The following is a 23,722-nucleotide window of genomic DNA, read 5'->3' as shown; positions in this document are numbered from 1 at the left end:
ATTTTAAAAGGATACTTTATACCATTACCTATGCTATTTGCATAAGTAGAAGGTAATAGCAATACAATCTAAAAATAAAAGGGTTTAAATTCTGGCGAGTCCAGGTAAAAATCCTGAGCTGAAGATCTTTTTTTTTTCCTTTTAATTTTTTTGTGAAGATTGGCCCTGAGCTAACATCTGTGCCAATCTTCCTCATTTTATGTAGGCTGCCAGCGTAGTGTGGCTTGACGAGCCACCAAAGCAGAGCATGCAAACTCAACCCCTACGCCACTGGCCTGGCCCCCAAGCTGAAGATCTTAAAAGCACACTAGTAAAACCAAAAACTTCTCCTTGACAAAATCTTAAGGTTTCAAAGATATTTAAAAGAGAGTAACTTCCTCATATGTGATCCGCTGTTTCGCTGCTGCACCCCTGTCTGACCTAAAGTCTTGTGTAGAGGTAGGCACCCCTCTCTGGGAAGCACTGCATAGCGGCCATTTTGCAAAGCTGTGTATGTATCTAGCACATGGCACAATTCCTGGTAGATAACTGATGTGCAATAAACGTGAAACAGTTTAATGAGAAAACTGAGTCTCAGAAGTTGAATGTCACCTAAAGCCACACAGCTGATGAGTGGGCCAGAAACAGACAGAACTGAACTTTTTCTCTCCAGGCCATCTGCAAGCATCTAGAACTGAGATGTGACTCATTCCTAAAAACCCCCCAGGACTTTTCCCAGATGACTTCATCTACGGCAGTAAATCTACACAAGCATGTACCTTTTTACTCTCCAATAATCTGTGTTTCTCCATTCTCCCCAAAACTCTTTGAGAATGCCATGGAACATCACTGCTGGCTGATTTTCATCCGCTATTAGCCTATTAGCACAACCATACCCTCTTTTTATTACTCTCCTTTTTCAACTACTGCTATTATTCCTTTTTTCTTTCATTATAACCCTCAGAATTGATTTCATTTTTCTGTTCATTACTGTTCATTTATAATCAGCTTTCGATTGCATGCTGATTATTCTTAAATTTCAACTTTATACTACTGAAGAAAAACAGTGCTTGGCGTTATGCTTCTGATTACAAAATCAGCTCGATTAAGTTATGTGACTGTTTTTTAAAAGGCCTGTAACACAAGTTTTAAAATGTAGTTTTTTTGTTTAACCTTGGTTGAGCTGTCTGAATAAAGAGAATGGTTAAGAACTGGGTGAGATCAAAAAACAATGAGGTTTGTTGTTTTTTTATTTAAGCAAAATGAAAAATACCAGAATTGACACATCTGAATAACTAAGGCTCTATATTTATTCCAATTTCTTGCTACGGTTCAGAATATTTCCAAACTCCTTTTTGGGAAGTGGTTTCAAAGCCTGTTCCCCATTCCTTGGAACATTCTTCTCAATTGCAACTTTTCTTTCTTTAAATTGATTTCACTTTCAGGTATGGTCAGAGCTTCTCAAATCCAACAGTGGTGAATAAGGTAGTGGGAAACAATGTTTTGGTTCAAAAACAAGTATATGAAGCATAAAGCAAGACAATTCGTGGTCATGGTCCATGAGCTAGCTTTCCAAGCAGCTATAAAAGAGGATGTGCATGTCTAGGATAAGCCCAGAGACTCCAAAAGTGTCTGGGTGGAAAGGCTCAAGATGAGCCAAGCAGCTTGCACACTGCACAGCGCCAAGAGGCACTGTATTCATTTCCCAGGGCTACCATAACAAAGTACTGCACACTGGGTGGCTTCAACAAGAGAACTTCACTGTCCCATAGTTCTGGAGGCTAGAAGTCTGAGATCAAGGTGTCTTCAGGGTGGGTTCCTTCTGAGACTGTGAGGGAGAATCTACTCCGGGCCTCTCCCCGAGCTTCTGGTGGTTTGCTAGCAATCTCTAGCATTCCCTGGCTCGTAGAAGCATCACCCTGATCTCTTTCTTCATGTTCAGATGGTGTTCTCCCTGTGTGCATTTCTGAGTCTGAATTTTCCCTTTTTATAAGGATACCAGTTATACTGGATTAGGGCCTGCCCTAATGACCTCATTTTAACTTGATTACCCCTGTAGAGTCCCTATCTCCAGTTAAGGTCACATTCTGAGGTACTGGGGGTTAAGGCTTTCAACATCTGAATTCTGGAGGGGACACAATTCAACGCTTAACAGGCACAAATGAGTAGACCCATGTGAATGGCTTCCCAAGGAGTTGTGCGGGACAACAGCTGTGACAACAGGGAAGTTGTTAAAATCTCTGAACCACAGTTTGAGCCTCTTTAAAATGGGTTTAGCAATGGCAATAAGAATGCCTACCTCCTAAGGTGGCCAAGAGGACCCAATGAGATGATCCTCTTCAAGTGTACAGCACCGGGCTTGGCCCACGGAATGTGCTTGATAAATGTGCGGTGTCTACTTCTTCATGTACCCAACATCAGGTTATCCAAACAGACACTACTAACAGCCATAGTCTGAGTGAGGCCAAGAGAAATGCTATGGTTGTATTTCCAGAGAACCCCAGGAAGTGCTCTTGAGCCCCAAACACATCTCTCTGTAATTACCCAATTCTTGTCAGTCTGGGCCTAATAGTGCACGTATTTTGCATTTAACAAATACCCACTGGAAGAATAAATGAATATGAATAATTAATAGAATATTAACAGTAAAGGTATTCATAACAGACCTTTTCACCAGACATGGGAAACAGAAAATGTAGCCCAAACTATACAAAAGACAACATTTCTACTCAGTTGAATATTAACATAAAATACATATTCATTGTATACCCATGTTCATAGCAGCATTATTCATAACAGCCAGAAGGTAGAAGCAACCCAAGTGTCTATTGATGAATGAATGGATAAACAAAATGTTATGTATCCACACAATGGAATATTACAGAGCCTTAAAAAGGAAGGAAATTCTGACAAATGTTACAACATGGATGAAACTCTTCCATTATGCTAAGTAAAATAAGCCAGTCACAAAGGACAAATATTGTATGATTCCTCTTATATGAGGTTCCTAGAGTAGTCAGATTCATAGAGACAGAAAGTAGAATGGTAGCTTCCAGGGACTAGGGGAAAGGGAGATGGGTACAAAGTTTCCGTTGGGGAAATTGAAGAAGTTCCGGAGACGGATGGGTGGTGACGGTTTCACAATAGTGTAAATGTACTTAATGCCACAAAAAAGCACACTTAAAAATGGTTAAAATGGTAAATCTCATGTTACATATATTTTACCACAATAAAAAACAATTAATTTTAAAATTAAAAAAATACATTCATCTTTTCAGTGCTTTTAGAAGCTTTGAAAAGCAAAAACAAGGTTTCAGAGACATAAAAGGCATCTGCGGGTGCAAACTTTAAATCAAAAAAGCCATTCATCTGCCACTTCCCTCAACAGCCCAAAATTCAATCACAAAACACTGCTTTGCATTCATAATTAATTTCACTTAAATTATGACAATGGCTTATTTAAAACTTCAAAGTTCCAGGAAAGGGATTCTTTTCTGACCTATTAAAAAAGACTTTGAAGTATATTGGGGGAAATAGATTCATTGTGCAGCACAGAACAAAATATCTTCAAGAAAGGAATACTGTAACTCTTAGATGACTGGAAACACAGCATTTTTTATATACTGCCGATATTAAGGGAAATGAAATGCCACACTCACTTGGGGCCATTTAAGGGAAAAGGAGATTCAACAATTTTCTCTGATCTTTATTTAAAGTTTAAGGGTTAAGTTTTCCCACATTAAAATTATATTTTATATAAAATAAAGTTATAAAATCTATTTTATACCACTCATAAAAGCCTCACCATAAACTTATATCAAACAAAAAGGAAAGCATCCATTGAACTCACAACACGCCCTGCTAGGAGTTTTGGATTTGGTAGTCCAACCTAAAAGCCCCTGTGATGCTGTGATTTGTAAGAAGAAATACATATTTGGTTTTCATCCCCATTTCTGGCACAGAGCTCCTAAAACCCTTAGAATTTCTTAAGTGATGACAGTGATACAGATGTTTTTCTGTTAATGAGGTGACTTTTGGAAAGCATCTAAGGATGGGGGCTGGTTGCCAGGGGAACCAACCATGTGATTAGAAGGTTGGAACTTTCAGTCCCACCCACTGACTTCTAGGAAGGGGGGAGGGGCTGGCGATTGAGTTCAATCACCAATGGACAATGACGTGTTCAACCACAACTATGTAACGAAGCCTCCAGAAAAAGCCCAAAGGGCAGAGTTCAGAGAGCTCCCTGGTTGATGCACCTGTGGCAATTCCAGGGGGTGGTGCACTCAGAGAGCACGGATGCTCCATGCCCTTCCCCACACTTTGCTCTAAGCATCTCTTTCATCTGGCTGTTGCTGAGTTGAATCCCTTTAAAATAAACCAATAATCTAGTAAGTAAAACGTTTCTCTAAGTTCTCGGAACCACTCCAGCAAATTAATCGACTCAAGGAGGTGCCTGTGGGAACTTCCTACACACAGCTGGTTGGTCAGAAGCCCAGGTGACAGCCTTGGCTTGCACCTGGCGTCTGAAAGCGGGAGGGGCATCTTGTAGGACTAAGCCCCTAACTTGCCGGATGTGATGCTGTCTCCACACAGACAGTGTCAGAACTGAGTTCAATTATAGGACACCCGGCTGGTGTCAGAGAATTGCTTGGCAGTGTTGGAAAACCCACACATCCCAATTGGCGGCAGAATCTACAACCCTCGGCTCAGCCTCCCCAAGGACCAATCACAAAACTTCTGCTTCCATGTCAAACTAACTGATTCACCACTCAGCCGTTCAATCCTTCTTCATCATGTTTAAATTAATGAGGATAATCTGTTTATAATTTTACCATCTTAAAATTTATCTAGTTTTCCTAATAAGCCAAATAGCACATTTATTTTTTCATGCTAATTATAAAAAAGTTGAAAACTGAAAAATTCATTTTTCTTTTCCCTGTATTGTTGGTTTTCAATTTTAATGATATATCACTTTAAAAAGAGTTCTGAATCTTAACAAAGAAACACTCACCATTAATAGTTTATTCCCTTAATCAAAAATAATTAATAACTCTCAGCTTTCTTTATTTTACTTATTAAAGGCCTATGGAAGCCCTAAGGCTGGAATGAGAGTGCATATTAAATGTGGTTGTCCTCCCCTTCTTTTCAAAGGTACGTTAACCCAAATAAGTCCTTCAAAGTCCAGGCGGTTGTAACACAGCATCTTGACAGCAATTAGGAGTGCCTCAGCAGAAGATGGTGACATGGAGCAAAAGATAAAGATAGTTTCCTTGTAAAAATATGAAGAGATCTCCATTGATAAGAGGAAAACTGTAATATTTTCTAATAAAGCTAATATGCTGGTTTCCACTCCCAATCGATGCTGAGTGCAAGAAAGTTCTTTACCCAAGAGATTGCCTTTTATTCCTCCACTCCTGAGCACACACAAGGCTCTACGGGGAGCCTCTCTCTCCTGTCATTTCCCCTCCTTGACTTTTCTGATTCTCTACCCTACGCTTACATCGCTCATCTCCCTTGCAAGTTGAGGGAATTTAGGACGAAGCCAAGGAAAACATGGAAGGTGGCTTTTTATGAAAATAAAGCCTTTCTGTTTACAGTTAGTCATAATACCAAAACCAATATTTGACATTTATTGATCATTTAGGGCACAGTGCTAAGACGGCCTGCATGAGCTCACTTAATCCTCAGTGTAACTCTGGGAGGTGAACACTGTTACTCTCCCCATTTTACATATGAGGAAGCTGAGGCACAGGGAAATTTCACCAAATTTAAGAACCAAAAACCTCTTTGTACCACTTTTAGGTACCACTGGGAAAAACCTGCCCATCAATCTATGACACAAGCATAAACCACATCTGGATTTCAGAGATGCTGAAATGGGAAAAAGAAAAAGTATGCCTGACTATAACATACGTAAGTAATTTTCACAAGATCATAAATCTACTAAATGATGAAAGCAAGATTTGAACCCAGGCAGTCTGGTTCCAGTCCTGATTTCACTTCTTATCCTGCATAATTACTGACAGTCCTCCCTTTTACTGTCAAATTCCAGTTTTAAGGTTAAATTATACGGTCTTCCTCCTCCTGGATTGAGTGAAATGAACCCTGCCCCCGTACCCCAGCCAAGTGCCCCAGGGGCTGATGTGGGAGGCAGCAGCCTTTGCAGGTGGCTTGAAAGCAGCCCTGCCCAAGAGGGGAGCTCCTTATCGACTGCTGGCAAAAGTATCCAAACAAATCCTCTGTGGGAAGCACAAAATGGAGGTGTACCAAGAGAAAGTGGGTTCTTTCATCTCAGGATATTGTTCCAAACAAAGTTGAGGAAGCTTTCCAGGCCTGTGTGAAGCCCACTGTCTACATGTGTCTTGGAAACATTCACTTGGCTATTTGGATGCATGACCTTAACTCCCCATGACACCCCTTCTTCCCACCTAATAATTCTCTCCCAAGAATTACCTTTCATTGTGCAGCTAAGAAAATGATCTAAAACAAGGCCCACTGCCATCACCCTAAACTCTGGTAAATCAGTCCAGCTCAGACCAGAAAAGTCAATAGTAAGAGAATCTTCAGCAATCTGGGAATGTGAAAAGCGAAACAAAGCAACCGTGAACATGTGATCTTGGAGAAAAGAAGACAGACGGGTCAGCAGCAGCTCATGAAGGAGAGAAAAGATAATGGTGTTCTAAATGGACAGTCTTGAGTTTTAGTGTGTGTCCCTTCCAATAAAGCTTTTTTTTTTTTCTTGTGATAAGTCAAGTAGGTCTCTTTCTTTCAACCTAAGACGCCTTCGGAAGCAACTGCATCGTCCACATTGAAAGCGCAGAAGGAAATACCGTACCTAAGCCAGACGCCATCATTCCAGCAGGGCCCAGAATGTCCTCAATGTCAGATAAGGCAGGCTTGAGGCTTGGAAAAGCTCCTCACTAGACTCAAGATTAGAAACCTGTGCTTTGTAAGCCTGGCACATTTATGGCTCTTTCTATTTCTCTTCTTTTATTTGCCTGTTCTTTTTCTGAGGCCTAACGACATGCCCAGAGAATACTTGGGCATAGGGACAGAGTACATGTTCCATGAGCAAAGACAAACAGGGATATTTATAACTAGAGGAGGTCCCCAACACCCTCCCTGCTCCGGTAAACAGCCTTTTATCACCTTTTTGCTGTAGGGCAGAGGACAGGAGAAACCAGCCAAGGTGACCCAGCAGGGGAATCACGAGTCCTGTCCAGTGTATTTCCTTAATAACGTCAGTCTTTCTCGCCTATCCCCACTGCTACCGTTTAATCCCTTTTAGTTAGGGTGACTGTATATTTTCCAGGGACAGTCTTGGTTTCTGTTACATCTGTTGTCCTGGTGTAATTATGCACAGTGCTCACAGTCACTCTCAAAAGTATCCTGATTTGGGCAATAAATTATGCAGTCACCCTAATTTTGGTCCAAGCCCCCATGTTCTCCCATTTTGTGTACAGTTGGAGAAAAAAAAAACCTGTCAATCAACCGATGACACAAGTATACAAACATACAGTTTTCAGAGATGTGGAAATGTGAGAAAGAAAAAAGCGAGTCTTGTAATAAAATATGTAGCTGTCACAAAGATAATCAGTGTTGAAGGCAAGATTGAAATCCAGGCAGTCTGGTCCAAGTCCTGGCGTATGCCTCTTCTGGGATAATTACTAATGGCACTGGATCAGTGCAACAGTCTCCCAAATGATCTCCATTCTTGCATTCCTCCAACCCTCTCCCCACTCTATGCAGAAAGAGAAGTCTAAAGCATAAAACTGCCTCTGACACCCCCGTCCCCGCCACGCCTAATACCCTTCAATGGCTCCCCATCACCGACAAGTACAAACCTTAATTCCACCACCAGACTCACAGGGAGCAGCAGAATTTTGCCCCCGTTTATGTGTCCAGCCCCATCTCTCACTGCTCCCCCACCTCAAACTCCACAAGGCAGCCCTCCTGAACTTGCCCAGTGCGCACAAGTCACAACCCCAGGACTAAGACAGCCCAGAAACGGAAATGGGACAAGCGGGTGGAGAGATGGATAGGGGTTGAAGGGGATGCCAGATCCCCTCCTACCTCCATTCACAGGACCCAGACCCAGACGAGGACACTGACCTATTCCTTGTCCTTTGCCACGTCTCCAATATCAATTCACACATTACACCAAATGCCTCCAATTTAAAAATAAATTTTAGAGGTAAATTTTAGAACTCTATGCCTTCATGGCTAGTGCCTATGTACTATTCTTTTGGAATCATTTCTAGAAAGGAGCAAAAGCTGGCCACATAGTCAGCTCACTGATCAAAGTCTGAACTCAGAAGACCAGGAAACTCCATCCTCCATTATCATCCCCTAAAGTCAAGCCTACAAAGATAATGCAATTTCACAATTGCTCCAGCAGTCCTGAACCCCTAAGGCAGTGCTCACATTGGCAGACAGTGAAGGGCATGTGCCAGTTGCCATTTGGTACATGTTGTGACTACAGTCTACTTTCCAGGTGTCCCCACACCTCAAATCTTTGATGCACATGAGGTCCAGAAGCCATCGCTACTAGGTCAACACCAACACATGCAAGTATTTCTGGAATGAGCAATACCCAGGACGAGGCAACCGAGCTTCCTCTGTGACCCTCGCCACTGCCACCTTGGGCCTCACCAAACCTTCACCCCCTCTGTGAGATAACGAAGATAACGGGGCCCAGGAGGCAGGCTCTGAACTCTCTGAGCCTCAAGTTCCCCAGAAGTCAACTGAGAATAATCATCTCTGTCTCACAGGGTTGTTGCCAGGATCAAGTGAAATGAAACACACAGAAAGTCCAAGCCAGTGCCTAACCCTGAGATGGCAGCAAACAAATGTTTATTGAACATGGGAAAGGAAAATTATTCTAGCTTAATAAAGCCTAAAACAAATGCGAGTCAATTTAGCTTTCTGAAACTCACTGCAAGAGAAATAACCATTTTGAGCCCACCATCTAATCATAATGCTAAATTTCTTACATATCATCTTATTTAATCTTTATAGCCATCTGTGAGAACTATCCCCCCTTTCAGAAACAATAAATTTAAGTCCAGTCAAGTTCAGTAATTTGCAGAGCAAGAGCTGGCACACCCAGAATATGAACTTGAACCCAGAGCTCATTCCTTTTTCTCCTCTGCTACTCTGTTTTGCAGACCCTGAAGCCAGGGAAGGAAGGAGTCAGCTAAGCACCCACACAAGAGCTGGGCAGTGTTGGGTAGTATACCAGGATCAGCAGAAGCCCAAATGACCACAGGTGCCTGTCACTCAGGGGCAGAGATGGGGAAAGGTAAGCAGTCAGTCTAACTGGACAGTTCGGCCCACATATGATCCTTTGACAATACCGCTTAATGTTTTAACAGCATAAGTAGCTTATCAGCGTGAGATTTTAAGCAAGTTACTACGTAACCTCTTATGCCTCCATTCAGGTAACAGAAACATGAAAACAGTACACTCTTCCTTGCCATAACATTGTAAGGGCTAAAGAAACACTGTGCAGAAATAACTCTGCACAGGGTCTGTCACATATGAAACAAACGTCCTATTACTACGAAAGGCCTTTCACAACTAGACTTTCTACAGCCCCTTCCTTCCCCACTTGCCTAAATCATCTGCGTCATCCCTCAACTTCTTCTGTCACTTACCTGCCTCTGCTCTCTCTGTGTACCCCACTCATGCATTGAGACCACAAACCTTCCTGAACACCTAGTCAGGCCAGCTGGGGGCGGAGTACAAGAAAAATCGTCACCCTCACAGAGCTGACATTCTTACATTTGTGGAAGAGGGAGGAACACAGACAATAAAGAAATGAACAAAAACAACCACATAATAAACCACCAGGTAAAGTTAAGTGCGATAAAGTACAATAAAGCAGGTAAGGGGTAGAGAATAATCCCTGCGGAGACGGGGAGGCAGGCTAGATAATTAAGGAAAGTCCTGTCTGAAGACTTAACCTGGAATCGGAGAGCTGAATGAAGGGTGAGAACGAGGCATGTGATCAGAGGGAACAGTGTTGCAGACAGAGGGAACAGCAAGTGCCCCTATGCAGGAACAATTACAGTGTCTCCAAAGACTAAGAATACGGCTCTACGAGAGTATTGACAGTGCAATAATTATTGGTTTACATGCCAATTTTGCCACTAGACTCTGAGCCCCCTGAGGGTAGCGGCTTCTTTCTGCATTCACTCAGTCATACAAGACTCATTTATTAAGTGCATCCGTATGCCCAGCACTGAGCATTCTCTTAAGCACTGGGGTTACAGTGAAGAACTAAGTATAGTCTCTGCCTTCGGGGAGCTTACAGTGAATAGTACTGGGCACAGACCAGGTGCTCAGAAATTATTTTCTACATGAACAATACCTGCTTGACTTTTAGTTATGTAGTTCTAGGCCATGCCGGCTTCTGGGCTTGGGACTGCCTACAGCCCTGTGCTTCCTTCCTCATTGCCTAAAAGCTCACCGTCATCCCCCAACTCCTCCTGCGACTCACCTGCCTCTCCCTTCTCCACGCCACTGTTCAAACGACTCCTCTAACCTCCTCATGTTCTCTCTCTCCTCTGCCTTTGCTCGCCCTCCACTCCACCTGGGAAACCCTCCCCGCCTCTACCTTCTTCACCAGACTAACTCCCAGTGCTATTTCCCAAAATTTCATTAGTATATTGATTTTATCATTTGCTCAAACATGTACAAATCTCTCAAGTTCTTCAGGCAAAATGTTTCCATCAAGTAACAGAAAGCAATGTATCAAGTGACAATTCCAGATTGAGCAGGAAAGAGAGTTGAAGGACGAATGAGCCAAGGTAACTTATATAATTTCTTTTCCTCTCCAAAATACGAGATATTTCAGCGACTTCCTGGACGTTGTGCCTGCAGAATCGGGCCAGGGTACAAGGGCAGCAAAGTTCTCCCCACTGTGGGTCTGGGCGATCCATCACTCACCCATAAAAGAAATGTTCCACTTACAGTAAACAAAACCACTGTGGCATAGGAGCCATCACTTAAAGGTCTTCCCCACACAGAGGGTCAATCGTTTAGCATCTAAATTATTGGAGATGAATTTCCTTTTCTAATAGCAGAAATTCAGCTGTACTTCATTAAAAAAAAATCAGGTATTTATTCTTCTAGGCAAGAAGGCAGCTATCGGTAAGGACAATTTTCAGCGCGGCCTCCACAGCCTCAGTGAGCTGATAAGAACTTTCACATAACCTTTAGTCCTTCACTTCTAAGAGCCCCGCATCCATCTTTCTCCTCCCACTTCCAGAAAGAGCAGAAAATTAAGCTGGAGCCATCTGTTTGGAAGTGTACGACAGCAGGGCATAGGTTTAGGCAGTTTCCTTCGACAATACACATTCCTCTCCAAGTGCATGGACAGAAGCTCTGGGCTTCCTGGAGAACCACACAACAAGGATTCTAAAGCTGGGGGCCTGAGAGGCAGTTTCCCACAATGTCTATGCTTCTCTAAACAGGACAGCTCCATGAACATCACCCAGCCATTATGAGAGGGGAAATGTCCTAAAAGGCGACAATCCCATGCACGGAATTGCTATTAAGCATTTAAACTCAATGCCCTCAGCCAAGATTTTCCCTAAGACATGTCAGATAGGATGGGCTCATCTCTGTGCTCACTGTGGCTGTGACCTGCTGTATTACACTGCCATGTACCTGTTCTCGTGGCTGACTATTTGGACATGGCAACCTGGTCCCTGTCAGCCAGGATCTGGGTCTGTGAAAAGTCATCTAACAATGGTTAGGCCTTTACCGGAGTGCTGAATTTACTGAACAACATTCCCTCTTAAAGTTTCAAAGCCAGCCTAGATTTATAAAAGAGAGTGCACGGTACAGTAAATAAATGTCTGGTCTTCGGCAGCCAGGACTGGGACTCAGACCTAGCTGTTTTTTTCTACCTGAATAACCTTGGGCAAGTCACTTAACCACTCTAAGCTCTTAAAAACTCCTTCTCAGACCCTGAAAGTTCCCACGTGATCTGGCCCCTGCCTACCCCTGGGACCTCGGCTACCACTTTCCCCATCTTTAACTGCCTGGACATGCTGAGCTCATTCCCACCTCAGGGCCTTTGAACTTGCTGTCTGCTCTTCCCAGAGTCTCAACTGGCTGGCTACTTTTCATTACTCCGGTCTCAGCTCAAATGTCAAAAAAGTCACCTCCAGGATCTCATAAACATAATGTTCAGTATGTGAGTGCATATTGTATAACTCCACTTACATAAAGTACAAAAAAGAACAAAACCAGTGTATGCCGGTATAAGTCAGGGGACTTGTTACCCTTTTCCAGGTGAAGGTAGTGACAGGAAGGAGCACCCAGGGGCCCTCTGAGTTACGACTAAATGATTAGTTTCTGGATCTGGTTACCTGGGCATGCTCAGTTTGTGAAAATTCATCAAGCTGTTCACTTATAATATGTACCTTTTTAGTACGTGGTTATATTGCAATAAAAAATTAGACCAGAACAAAAAAAGTACCCTGTCAAATTGGCTTTCCTTGGTCATTTAATCTATACCCACCCTCCTGGCTGACCTATTCATTCTCTGTCGCATGACTCTTTTTTTTATTTTCTTCATAGCATTTGTCACTGGCTGAAATCATCTTCATCATTGTTTATACATGTACAATCCAGCCCTCTCCCACCCTCACTACAATAAACTACCATATGGCCAAGGATTCTGCCTGCCTTGTTCACCAACCCCAAATCTTAGCGCCTGGAACAGTCCTGCTAGACAGTAGGGGCTGAATAGAAAATACATGTAAAATAAGAAATGGATAAATGGAACCCTTTAAGGATACAACCCCAATCAAAAGTCAAAATAGTCAAACTAAGAGCAGAGAAAATAGAAAACTTCAATGACATTAAGCGTTAGGAATATATGTCAAATGTTACATTTAACCACGGAGAGGACGAAAACAAAGTGTCACTCTATATATCTTTGTGAGAGTGGTTAAAGAGACTTCTCAAAGCAGAAACTGGGTCTTTTGTCTCTGTACAGCCAACAGTTTTGCACCAGGCCTGGGTCAAAGTAGGTCTGGGCCAAGAGGGGCAACAGATTTCTGAGATGCTTGGTGAGTATTCTCAAGTCTGGTGGAAAAAGAGGGTCATGTTCAACTGTAATGTCTGCCATGGGCAAGTGGCTAGGTAGGCACAAGATCAAAGCCTACTTAGCTGGAGCAGATAACTAAGAAGCACCCCAGAACCTGAAAATACAGTTCCTTACAAGACACCAGCAATACACACCTATTTTTATTGCCAATTGTAAGATGTTTATAAAGAAAAAATTACAAAGTGTCAGTAACGCTAAGAGACTTGGATGTTACATAATTAATACTGGTATACAGACTAACTTACATGCTGACATAATGTATTTTCATGAGGAAACAGTGAGCAATAGCCTGATGTAATAGAAATTTAAAAGTAACTGGAATCAGGTCTACCACAAACTCTATGACCTTGACCAAGGCATTGAAATTCTTTAGGCCTCAATTTCTCTACCTGTGAAATGAGGCGGTTGGACTAGATGTTGGCTAATGCCCATTTCCAGTTCTTGGACACTGTATACTATTCCCAACTTTTAAAAAATATTCTCATCTTCTAAGCCTTGTGTTTACAGGATAACACATCATCCACAAGTATGTAAGTCAAAGTTACCAGATGGAGCGAGGTAACATCCTTTTACCCAGTCTTCTTGCCAAACCAAGGGCATCTATCCCCAACCAGATTCTCCAATCTTGTGTTCAGGCTCCCATTTCTTGGTTAGGCAAGAAGCCTTATCATACTTCAGCTAAACACTTGGGTTTCTCTGCACAATTACTTCCTTTGCTAGAGTTCTCACTGCTCTGGGCCCCATGTTTCTCATCAATTCAAGTCTACATTTACAGTTAGCACCACAGTTCTTGCTTTGTGTAACACCTAAATAATGAATAGGACTTGATCACCTGGAGGTATTCACCTTACTTTATTACGACAGTTATTAGTTATTTTAATTAGACAAAACCGCCATTCCTTTTGCTATCCCACCCTACTGTCAAGTGCCTATTAAGGATATTACAGTAATAAGTATTAGCACCTTTTAAATTTACATTAACAAAAACAGAGAAGTGAGAAGCCAGGAAATTAAAGGATAAAAAAAAAAAAAGAACTTGCAGATGTCATAATTAACCAAAGCTTAGAGTAACTCAAAAAACCATTCGTAGCTATCTTATAAATTTTCTTAAAAACTATACTATGCATACCGTCAAGGGCATGCGTGATCATTTGCCTCTCAATTAAAAATGGGGAAAATGGACAAGGACATTGCTTTGCTGCAGGTGACCCCACACTGTCCTTTCTTTAAAAGGGGAGAGAGAATATGTGTGGAGAATAAGAAGTTGAGTGGTTGAGTGATTTCTCCAACAGTTATCATCCACTCAACTCCCCAAAGGCCTTCTGATGACTGCGACCCTTGGCATCTGCAGAACGTTAAATCTACTGGGGGCCAAGTTCGAATAGCATTCAGCATCCACCACTGGCCCTCTTGGGTCTTTATTCTCCATAAACAAGGAGAAAGTGGACAGGGGCAATGGTCTGATGCGTTTTAGCGACGGGATTGATTTTTCATTGAAAGAAAGGAGAGGGCTTCCCACTCCTATCGTTGACCTTCGCATTTCACCAAGTCAGGCGCCCCGGAAGTCTGCAGGAGCAGGCAGCCGGCAGAAAAGTTCGCCCAAGGCGGCTGAATTACCAACACCAGCGACTCTGGGATGGGTTTCTAGGCAGGTTCCTCTGGTGGCCTAACAAATGCGCCCGGGGATAGAGACGTTTCAAAAGCAGAGCTGGCAAAGCAGATAATAAAACCTCAGGACTCCAAAACGCGGCCCAGGAACTTTGCCTGAACTTCCACGCAGCGCCTGGGACAGTGCCAGGCGCCTTCCGCGTGAGCAGAGGAGTCCGACGTCAGCGCCTCCCGAGGGCCAGCGGAGGCTGTCGTCCCCCCGGGGCTTACACCCCCGCAGGATGCGGGGGTCCCTAGTGCGCCCCGGGCGCAGCACGGCGAGGCACCGCGGAGCTGGGGCGCCCGGGCGGCCGCGCGCGGGGCCAGAGGGGCCGGGAGGAGCCAGGAGGCCAGGCCGGCGGGCGCCCCGCGCGCGCCCTTCCCGCAGCTCTGCCACGCGCCTCGCTCACCTGGGACCTGGCCGCCAGCAGCCGGGGCCGGAGAGCCAGGTGTCGCAGAAGTTTGCCGGCCTGCGCAGCCACGGGGGACGCCATCTTAACCAGGAAACCGGGCGGAGGAGCCGGACCGAGCGCGGGCAGGGGCAGGAGAGCGAGGGGCGGAGAGGAGGCGGGCCCGGCCGGCCCCCCGGGCCGTCCCCCTGTGCTCGGCCCGCCTGGCCCGGGGGACGCGGCTGCAGGCGCGGCGCGAGCGCCTGCAGGCTCGGCTCTGGGGCGCTGTCTCTGCTGCCTGGCCCCGCCCCGACCCCAGGGTTCCCTGGAGCGCTCAGAGGCCTGCTGGCCCCGCCGCTGTGCCACCCTGCGTTACCACGGGAGCCAAAACAGGTCCCAAGCCCCGGGATCGTGGGGCTTCAGCTGTAGCGGGGAAGACAGACAGACAAGCAAGTATCAGTCATTGCAGTGAGTGCTAGAAGGACCGGCCCAGAGCTGACGCCATCTACCAGAGACCTCTGTCTATCCCCGGGTCCCAGGGGCCCGTGCAGGGAAGCGATGTTTGAGCTGAGACTTGAAGGAGTAAGGGGGAGGAAGAGGGTCTGGTGAGGTCGGAGGAGACCCTCTACACCTTAGTAAGATTGCTTTATCCTTAACCGAAGATGCATGCAAAGCTACTGAAGGATTTTAAGCCCAGCAATCACCGTAAGAGCAGACATTTATTTGGAATTTACATGACTCTAAGCACTGTACATGGAATAACAATGACAATAGCAAATCTGCTTAATATGTGCCAAGCACTTTGCAGATGTGAAGTCATTTAGTCTTCATAGCAGCCTTTCCACCATGTGCAAGTGTAAAATCCTCATTTTGCAGAAGAGGAAACTGAGGCACAGAGTAAGTAACTTGATAAGGAATGGAAATAAGATTCAAACCCATGTGCTCTCCTCTCCCCACCCCATTAAGCACTATTTTAGAATTTTTTATCCTTACTTATTCTTGATCCTATGATCATGAGAAAAGGTACAGTGTAACAGAACTAAGCAACTACTGCTATTTCCTTCCTTCTCTCCCTCTTTTTTTAAAAATTTTATTTTGACAAATCAAATTTACAGAAAAGTTGCAGGAATATTACCCCAAAATGCCCAAATATCCTTTACCCAGATTCCCCACTTACATTTTGCCCCATTTCCCATTCTTGATAGATAGATAAAGATACATAGATTTACAGCCCATTCCTCATCACAATTTGACCTGCTTGATTTAGCATCTGTTGATGATTATTGCTTGAATCAGTTATTATTATGAAGGTTGCAAAATCATGATTGTCTGATTCTAACCTTTTCTCCATTTTTTAGCTTGCATTCTCCTCTGAGAAGAGCTTTACCTTCTCCCACGTATCTCTGTTTATTCTTGTACGTATTCACTGGTATCCATATGGACTCATGGATTCCTTTTTATTCACTGTCAAACCTATGCTCTTTCCTATTACATACACTGTGCTGCTCTGGACCCCGGTCGTTTAATACACACAGGAACCCTGCAAAGGGCTCCTACTGTTATTTCCATTTTGCCAGAGAGAAAACTGGGCCACAGAGAGGTTAGGGAACTTGCCCAGGGTTACACAGTTTGGGATCAGACCCCAAACGTGAAATCTAACCACTCTACTCCACACCTTCCTCTTGCCATGAGTGGATCTGAGTTCCCATCTCATCCATCATTCCTCTGGCTGGGTCTGCTATCTAGCTGGGATGGAGCAAAGACTCTTATTAATGTTTGTAGACTGAATGTTTAAACTTGGTGAGAGCTATGAATATGTTGTCAGAAGGAAACAGACCACCTGTAGAATTAGTCAAAAGCTGTTTATTCAGACATTCCTCTGGTAAGGGAGTCAGCTATTATCACTTTCCCTCTGGCAGAGGCTAGAAGAGGTTTGAAAGGAGAGTGTATTTTATAAAGAGAAGGGAGAGACTCTTAAGACAGTCTTTAATTAATGAGTGTTCTATTAGGATGAAATTTTTCTATTAGGACAGGATTTTTGGAAGTGGAGTGGGAGAGGCTTTCAGATGGCCCTTCAAGTACAATTGGCAGTCTTTGATTGGTTAACTATCTACCAGCACGTACCTGGGAACTTTCCCGATTGGATAGCATCGTATGAGGTTTCTTGTTTCAATTGGAAGACTGCCTGGTCCTCAGTTTGGAGGCCCAGGTCTTGCCTTAGCAATTCCTCAATGTCTGCACTCGCATTCTCTCATTCTGCCTTCTTTGGAGCCACGAGGTTGGGGGAGATGGAGCAGAAGGACATTCATATGGTATCCCCAGTGCTAGGCACTGGAGATTAGAGTAAATGTAGTAAAAACCAGGATTAGAGTAAATGTGCAACAAACACATGTAGGATGAATGACACTTACTGAGTTCCTCCTAAGACTTTTCCCTATTTTCTACCCTTTTTTCCCAAACATGAAGCTCTCTGAGGTCGGGGATTCTACCACAGAGTTCTGCACTGTGCCTTACTGAAACGAGTGCTGGATTTGCAGTAAAAATTGAATTCGAATTCTACCTCTACTAGGCCTTATAAAGCTGTGAAGTACCTACTTCAGGATGGTAGTAAGTATTCAATGAGGTGAAGTGTATAAAGACCTTGCACAGAGTAGGGACGTAATAAATGTTATTTTTTTCCTCTAATAAATTATTAAATATGTGTTTGCTATCTAATTGAAATACCAGAGCCGAGCTGAGATGTGGTTTAGAAGGTCTCTGACACTTTGTAACTTATCTTGATAGCACTGGAGAACTATGGAGATGTGTAAATGCCAGATGAAAGTATTAAAAGATCTAAAGTGGTTAGATACTTCCTTCCAGGAAGAGAGTGGAGGATAGTGATCAGGGAACCATTATATTTTTAGAGCTTCAAAAATGCAGATTCCTAGACTCCATTCTAGACCTAGTGAATCAGAATCACTCAGGATGGAGTCTGGGATCTGCATTTTAAATAATCTTCTCAAAGAGTTCTGTAGTTTGAGAACTAAAAAAAAGCAAATAGGGGCTGGCCTGGTGGTGTAGCTGATAAGTTTGCGTGTTTTTCTTCAGTGGCCTGGGGTTCACCAGTTTGGATCCCGGGTGCAGACCTATATGCTGCTTGTCAAGCCGACGAAGATGGGCATGGATGTTGGCTCAGGGCCAGTCTTCCTCAGCAAAAAGAGGAGGATTGATGGCAGATGTTAGCTCAGGGCTAATCTTCCTCAAATAAATAAATAAATAAATAAATAAATAAATAAATAAATAAACCAAACCATAGGGCAAACTTTCAAGTTTCCTGGTGAATCAAGAGACAAGTAATTCTGCCTTCCTCCTCTGGGTTTTTAAATTTAGAATGATAAGCTGATACATTATAGATGGAGGTGATGGCCAAGAGCTGACTTTTAGAGAGCCTTGACATGTTGATACAAAACTCATCTTCTACCAGGGGTCTAGGTCAGCTGCAACATGTAGGAGCATTGGAGAAGGGTGAATAAACAGCTGTTCTAAGCTTTTCCTTGATCAAAATTGCAGTTGCCGACTGCTTGAACAGTAAGTGTGGCACAGGCAATAGCACTATCCAAAGCATTCTGTGCCGTCTGGGGTCAGATTGAAGCACAGAGGTAGTCATCAGACAGACTCAGTGCAAGTCCGGACTCCGTGATTTAAAAGCTCCATGACCTTGAGCAAGTTACTTCACAGCCTCATTTCCTTTATCTGGAAAACGGGGTGATGATAATGCCTATTTTGCCAACGAGATGCGTTGTCAAATGCTTGAGCTCTCAGTGGCCAGTATCCACCATGCTTTCTTTGCTTGACTAAGAAATCCTTTTTCCTGTTTGTTTCTTTAGTATTCACATCTATGAGCCCCCGTTTCCCCATTACTAAAATGAAGACCAGGCATGACAGCGTCTCACATGAACTGGGAGTTAACAGTATAGCACTTCTCACAGACTTTGCCTGCATTGGAAGTATTAAGTTGTAAAACTCCATGCTCAAACTTTGGCTTTAGAACACCCTGCCTACCTGTTTCTCATTCAGTTAATCCTTCCAGGAAGGAAAATAAAAACATCAGTAGGCCCACACGCCTTCTCTTTCATCTCAGCAGTGCATGTTAACAGTGAAATAATGTGCTCATTTTCATATCCACACGGAGTACTCCAGGGGCCCTGATTTGCCAAAGAGGCATGTCATGAAATCAAGCACCCGGATAGTGCATCTAGCAGTTCCAATGGTTGTTTATCATTACCTTTTCATCTAAGCATAAAAACCATTTGACAAACACCAATTCATTATAACTAGCAGAGCTGAATAGAATTTTTTAAGAAACAGCCCTAATTTTCATGAATAACATATTTGAGTGCATGCTGATGCAGGAAAGGAATGAGAATCACTATTATGATGATGAAATAAAGGGCATTTGTAGATTTTGTTTGGTTATTTCTTTTTTAACGGATAACAGATTTCTTGAATTTACAGGCAAAGAAACTTTGGCCTTTCATTAAGTATATAGGTAATATCTCTGCTTCTGTTTATGACAGCCATTTTAACCACTGCTTCAATTGTGTTATTTGTCAATGGCATGGAAAGAACTTTCATTGTGCTAAAAGTTATTTTTCCCTCTTCAATAATGCATTAAAAATTATTCATTCTGATGGCATTTCTCAGCAGCTTGTTTAAAATATAAGGTGCCCAGAAGAAAAGGGATCTAAAACTAAAACTCTGACAAAAGTGCAGTGGGCCCAAGAGAAATTCTCGCGACAGCCTGGAGAGAATTCAGGGGAGGTAAGTTTAGAACCGTGGTAACAGGTCAAAGTCAAGATGAAAAAGAAAGAAGAGTAAGGAGCAGCATAAACCCAGAGAAGGAGCAGTCAGGGACAAGGTCAGCTGAAAAGATGAAAAGTGGAGGACCAGGTGTAAGGATGGAAACAAGGGCGGTGATGTTCTATTGGCAGAGAGTTTGGAGATGGATGAAGAAGACGGTGAAAGCAGGTGAAGAACATTCACACAGAGGACATGGAGGGGCTTAGACTGAAAGAGAAAAATGGCAACAGATGGTGGGAAAGAAGTTCCTTTCAGAAATAAGACCTATATCCCCATTGCAATTGAGAGACATAGAATTTAGCACTTTCAATAGTATTAAAACATCCTTTTTAAAAATACTAAAACAACAATTAAGAGATCATTCCATTTCATATGCGCTGCTTCGTTAGAAAGTAAGCAGTCACCGCAGTGGTTCTTAACAGAATCCCTTTAGCAGCTTTTTTTTTAAAAAAAAGTGTCTGTAGGACTATATTCTCCAGAGGATCTGATTCAGTAGGTCAGTCTTGGGACCCAGGCATCTGCATTTTTGTAACTTCCTCATCCCATCATCTTTATTGGAGGTGGTCCATGGTCCTTGGTTAGGGAAACACTGCCCTGGAAGGTGAGACTTTGAGAAGACTAAAGGTAAAGGACAGTAGTCATCCAGTTCCCCACTCTGTCTCATTTTCTTTTCCGTTTCATATCCCACTTCTACTATCCTCCTTTATCTTTCCCTCCAAAATCTAATTTACTACATGAGAGCAAGGAGCATGGAATGAGGCTCCAAAAGAAGTCTCCATGCTATTCCCTCTGCCTGAAACACCCTCCCCCATTGTTCAACTGGCTCAGGGTCTCTCACCCCTGGAACTTCAGTCACCCCCTGCAGGAAGCCTAGCTGAAGGCAAGACTGGGGTCATCTCAGTGGTTAGCACAGGGCAGTTACTGCATTGGCTTCTTGTCTGCTTCTTCCTTTAGGATTTTAAAATCTGCAACCACGGGGACTGTGTCTTCTTCACTGTTACTATCCTGCTCACAGTACAGTGCCTGGAGCTGAATGGATAAATGAATGAAGATGAAGTCAGTGCAAAAGTAATAAGACATAAGAAAATTCAAAGATTCATTAATGTCTAGAAGTCTGGCGGTACCCCCCAACAAGAAAGGAAGTTGAGGCCCCTGAAGAGAAATGACGCGTCCATTGTCACACACCACAGTAGTGGTTTTTGTATACTGTTCCTCAGCATTCTTAGATGCCTTGGAGATCCACCTCTCTTCCCTCTCTCCCTCTCCTCTGCATTTATTGAACATTTATTATGTGCTTCCTCAAAGCTTTACAGAAATTATCCTACTTAATCCTCACCACAGCCCCATTTTACGGATGTGCAAGCTGAGTCTTACAGCCGAGAGTAAGTTACCTGAGAGAATAAATAAGAGGAGGCCAATCCCAATCAAACTGGGATTGATTCTAGGCAAGCAGGACCCAACGGAACTTTTTGCAGTGATGGAAATATCCTATATCTGGGCTGTCCAGGGCCATAATCATTAGCCATATATGGGTATTGAGCACTTGATACGTGGCTAGTGGAACTAAGAAAATCAATTTTTAATTTTATTTAGTATCAATTAATTCATATTTAATTTTGAATAGCCACATATGGCTAGTGGCTACTGTATTGGCTAGCACAGGTCTAGGCTATCTAACTGATGGCCAGATTTGGCACCATCACAGTATTTTCTTAACTGAGTTTCTCCCAGAGTAGTTCCTAAGGCAAGGATTTGGTTACAAATAGCTTATTATAAGGGCTGATCCTAGGCGTCAGGTGAGGGACTGGGGAAGTGGGACAGAGAAGGTGGGAAGCTAATAAAGGCTGCATTAATTGGCTGTAGGCAATTGAGGGTCATTTTTTCAGGGAACAGTCCAAGAGACTGCTATAGAACACGTCTCATAATCATCCCATTGAGGCGTGAGGCAGTGGTCATGTTTGTCCACCAACTCCCACGCCTCGTTGGTTGAGAGCTGCCCCTGGGAACACTCACCCGCACCCGCATACCTCCTGCCTGCCTCTCTTCAGGGCAGATATGCCCCTGTGGCTTGATAAACTCTTAGGGTAGAAAGACACAGTGCCTGGGGCAGGGACTGTCCTGCAAAGCTGCAAGTGACTTCCAGGGAGATAAGGGGATGTGGGGTCAGGTGAAACAACATTGCCTCTCACTTTAAACTGACCAGATTAGCTCCTATTAATGTTTTATGTGGGGTCAGAAGAAGAGCACTTGAGAATGTGTTGGAAAGAAAGTTCTGCTATTTAAAAAAAAAAGTTTGTGAACTACAGTTCTAAACTGTGCCCACGGCTGTTTTCCTGCCCACCTCAATTACTGAACTGCATCCCGCTCTGTATCACTTCTAGCTCAGCGTGGATGCTCTAAGCAGTCTGAGCCACACAACGGAGCCGTAAAATAGCTGACCCTGGACTTTCTCCATGGAGATATGAAGAGACTCAAGCATTCTAGAAAGTGTTTGGTTGGTTTTTGTTTGATATATATAAAAAGATTAGAGGCAGCAAGAGAAGAGAATCAGAGAGAACCTACGCATGGATTTTTTAAAAAATACAAAATAGATTTTACAGCAGAAGTAGATAGAAGTGGTGCAAATAACGATTTCTCCTCCTCTGATATCAGGCTTTGTTGAGCTCCCGGAAAAGCAAACACATAATTATAATGGAGGTAAATGGACTGAAAGCCAAGTCAAAGAGGCAGATCGGCTTCACCAGGAGAGGCACTCACTTCTGCAAAGACAGCAGGGTAAAGAGAACTAGCCTCTCGACCTGGACAAGAGGTGCCTACAACCGTGGGCTGAAAGAGTGTGGAGAACTGTTGACACTGCAGGCAAAAAGAATGTTATCAAAGTTCTGTTCAAGTCAAAGGCCGGCCACGGAGGCTAAGGAGAGCTCACTGCCTCAAAGAAGAGCCTGCCTGGAGAGATTTCTTCACGCTACAAACCTCTGTAAATGTCCTTTCAACGATTCTGTTTAAAAAAAAAAAGGAATAACCTTAGATCAAAGTTAGGGCAAGAGTTTCCGCAACAGCGAAGCCCATAATGCCGCAAGGGGGAGATTAGAGTGAAATTTTTACGTGAAAATGTTTCAAGTATTTAGAAGCTCTTATGGAAATAAAAAACACCACGATGGACAAATGATGTGAATAAAAATTCACAGAAGAGGTAGCAGTGGCTAATAAATAAGAAAAAGGAGGGTTAGCTTCATTGATTGCATTGAAGAAATGCAAAATAGGGGTTGACCCTGTGGCCTAGTGGTTAAGTTTGGTGTGCTCCTCTTAGGCTGCCTGGGTTCGTGGGTTCGGATCCCAGGCACAGACCTACACCACTTGTCAGCCACGCTGCGGCAGCATCCCACATATAAAGTAGAGGAAGATTGGCATAGATGTTAGCTCAGGGCTAATCTTCCTCAGCAAAAAACAAGAAAGAAAGAAAGAAAGAAAGAAAGAGAGAGAGAGAGAGAGGGAGGGAGGGAGGGAGGGAGGGAGGGAGGGAGAGAGAGAGAGAGAGAGAGAGAGAGAGAGAGAAAGAAAGAAAGAAAGAAAGAAAGAAAGAAAGAAAGAAAGAAAACCAAAGACAATATTACCTATTAAAGTTGCATATGTTTTTAAATAAACAGAAGTTCTCAATGTGGGTAGAATGGTGGGGAAATGAGTACTCTTCTATCCTGTTGGTGGAATTGTTAGATCTTTCTAGAGGACAATTTGGCAACAT

General features: G+C 43.4%; 1 protein-coding gene and 1 long non-coding RNA gene across 2 annotated transcripts in view; one reads left to right on the top strand and one right to left on the bottom strand.

Moving 5' to 3' along the window:
* Nucleotides 1-15,491, bottom strand: part of SUCLG2 (succinate-CoA ligase GDP-forming subunit beta) — a 258,302-nt gene extending 242,811 nt beyond the window's left edge. The window contains exon 1 of the mRNA XM_044754403.2: nt 15,160-15,491. Coding sequence (XP_044610338.1) covers nt 15,160-15,243 — 84 coding nt within the window. The 5' untranslated portion in view covers nt 15,244-15,491. The remainder of the gene's footprint in view (nt 1-15,159) is intronic.
* On the top strand, nt 15,371-23,422 carry LOC139041413 (uncharacterized). Its single transcript, XR_011496503.1, has 4 exons — nt 15,371-16,035; nt 17,605-17,745; nt 19,825-19,941; nt 20,935-23,422. It is a non-coding gene; the product is annotated as an uncharacterized lncRNA (long non-coding RNA).
* The last annotated feature ends 300 nt before the right edge of the window (nt 23,423-23,722 follow it).

The sequence above is a fragment of the Equus asinus genome, chromosome 21, assembly GCF_041296235.1.
Source record: "Equus asinus isolate D_3611 breed Donkey chromosome 21, EquAss-T2T_v2, whole genome shotgun sequence".
NCBI classification, from domain to species: domain Eukaryota; kingdom Metazoa; phylum Chordata; class Mammalia; order Perissodactyla; family Equidae; genus Equus; species Equus asinus.
The sequence above is the reverse complement of the archived record's forward strand: the minus strand, read 5'-3'. Positions and strand labels throughout refer to the sequence as shown.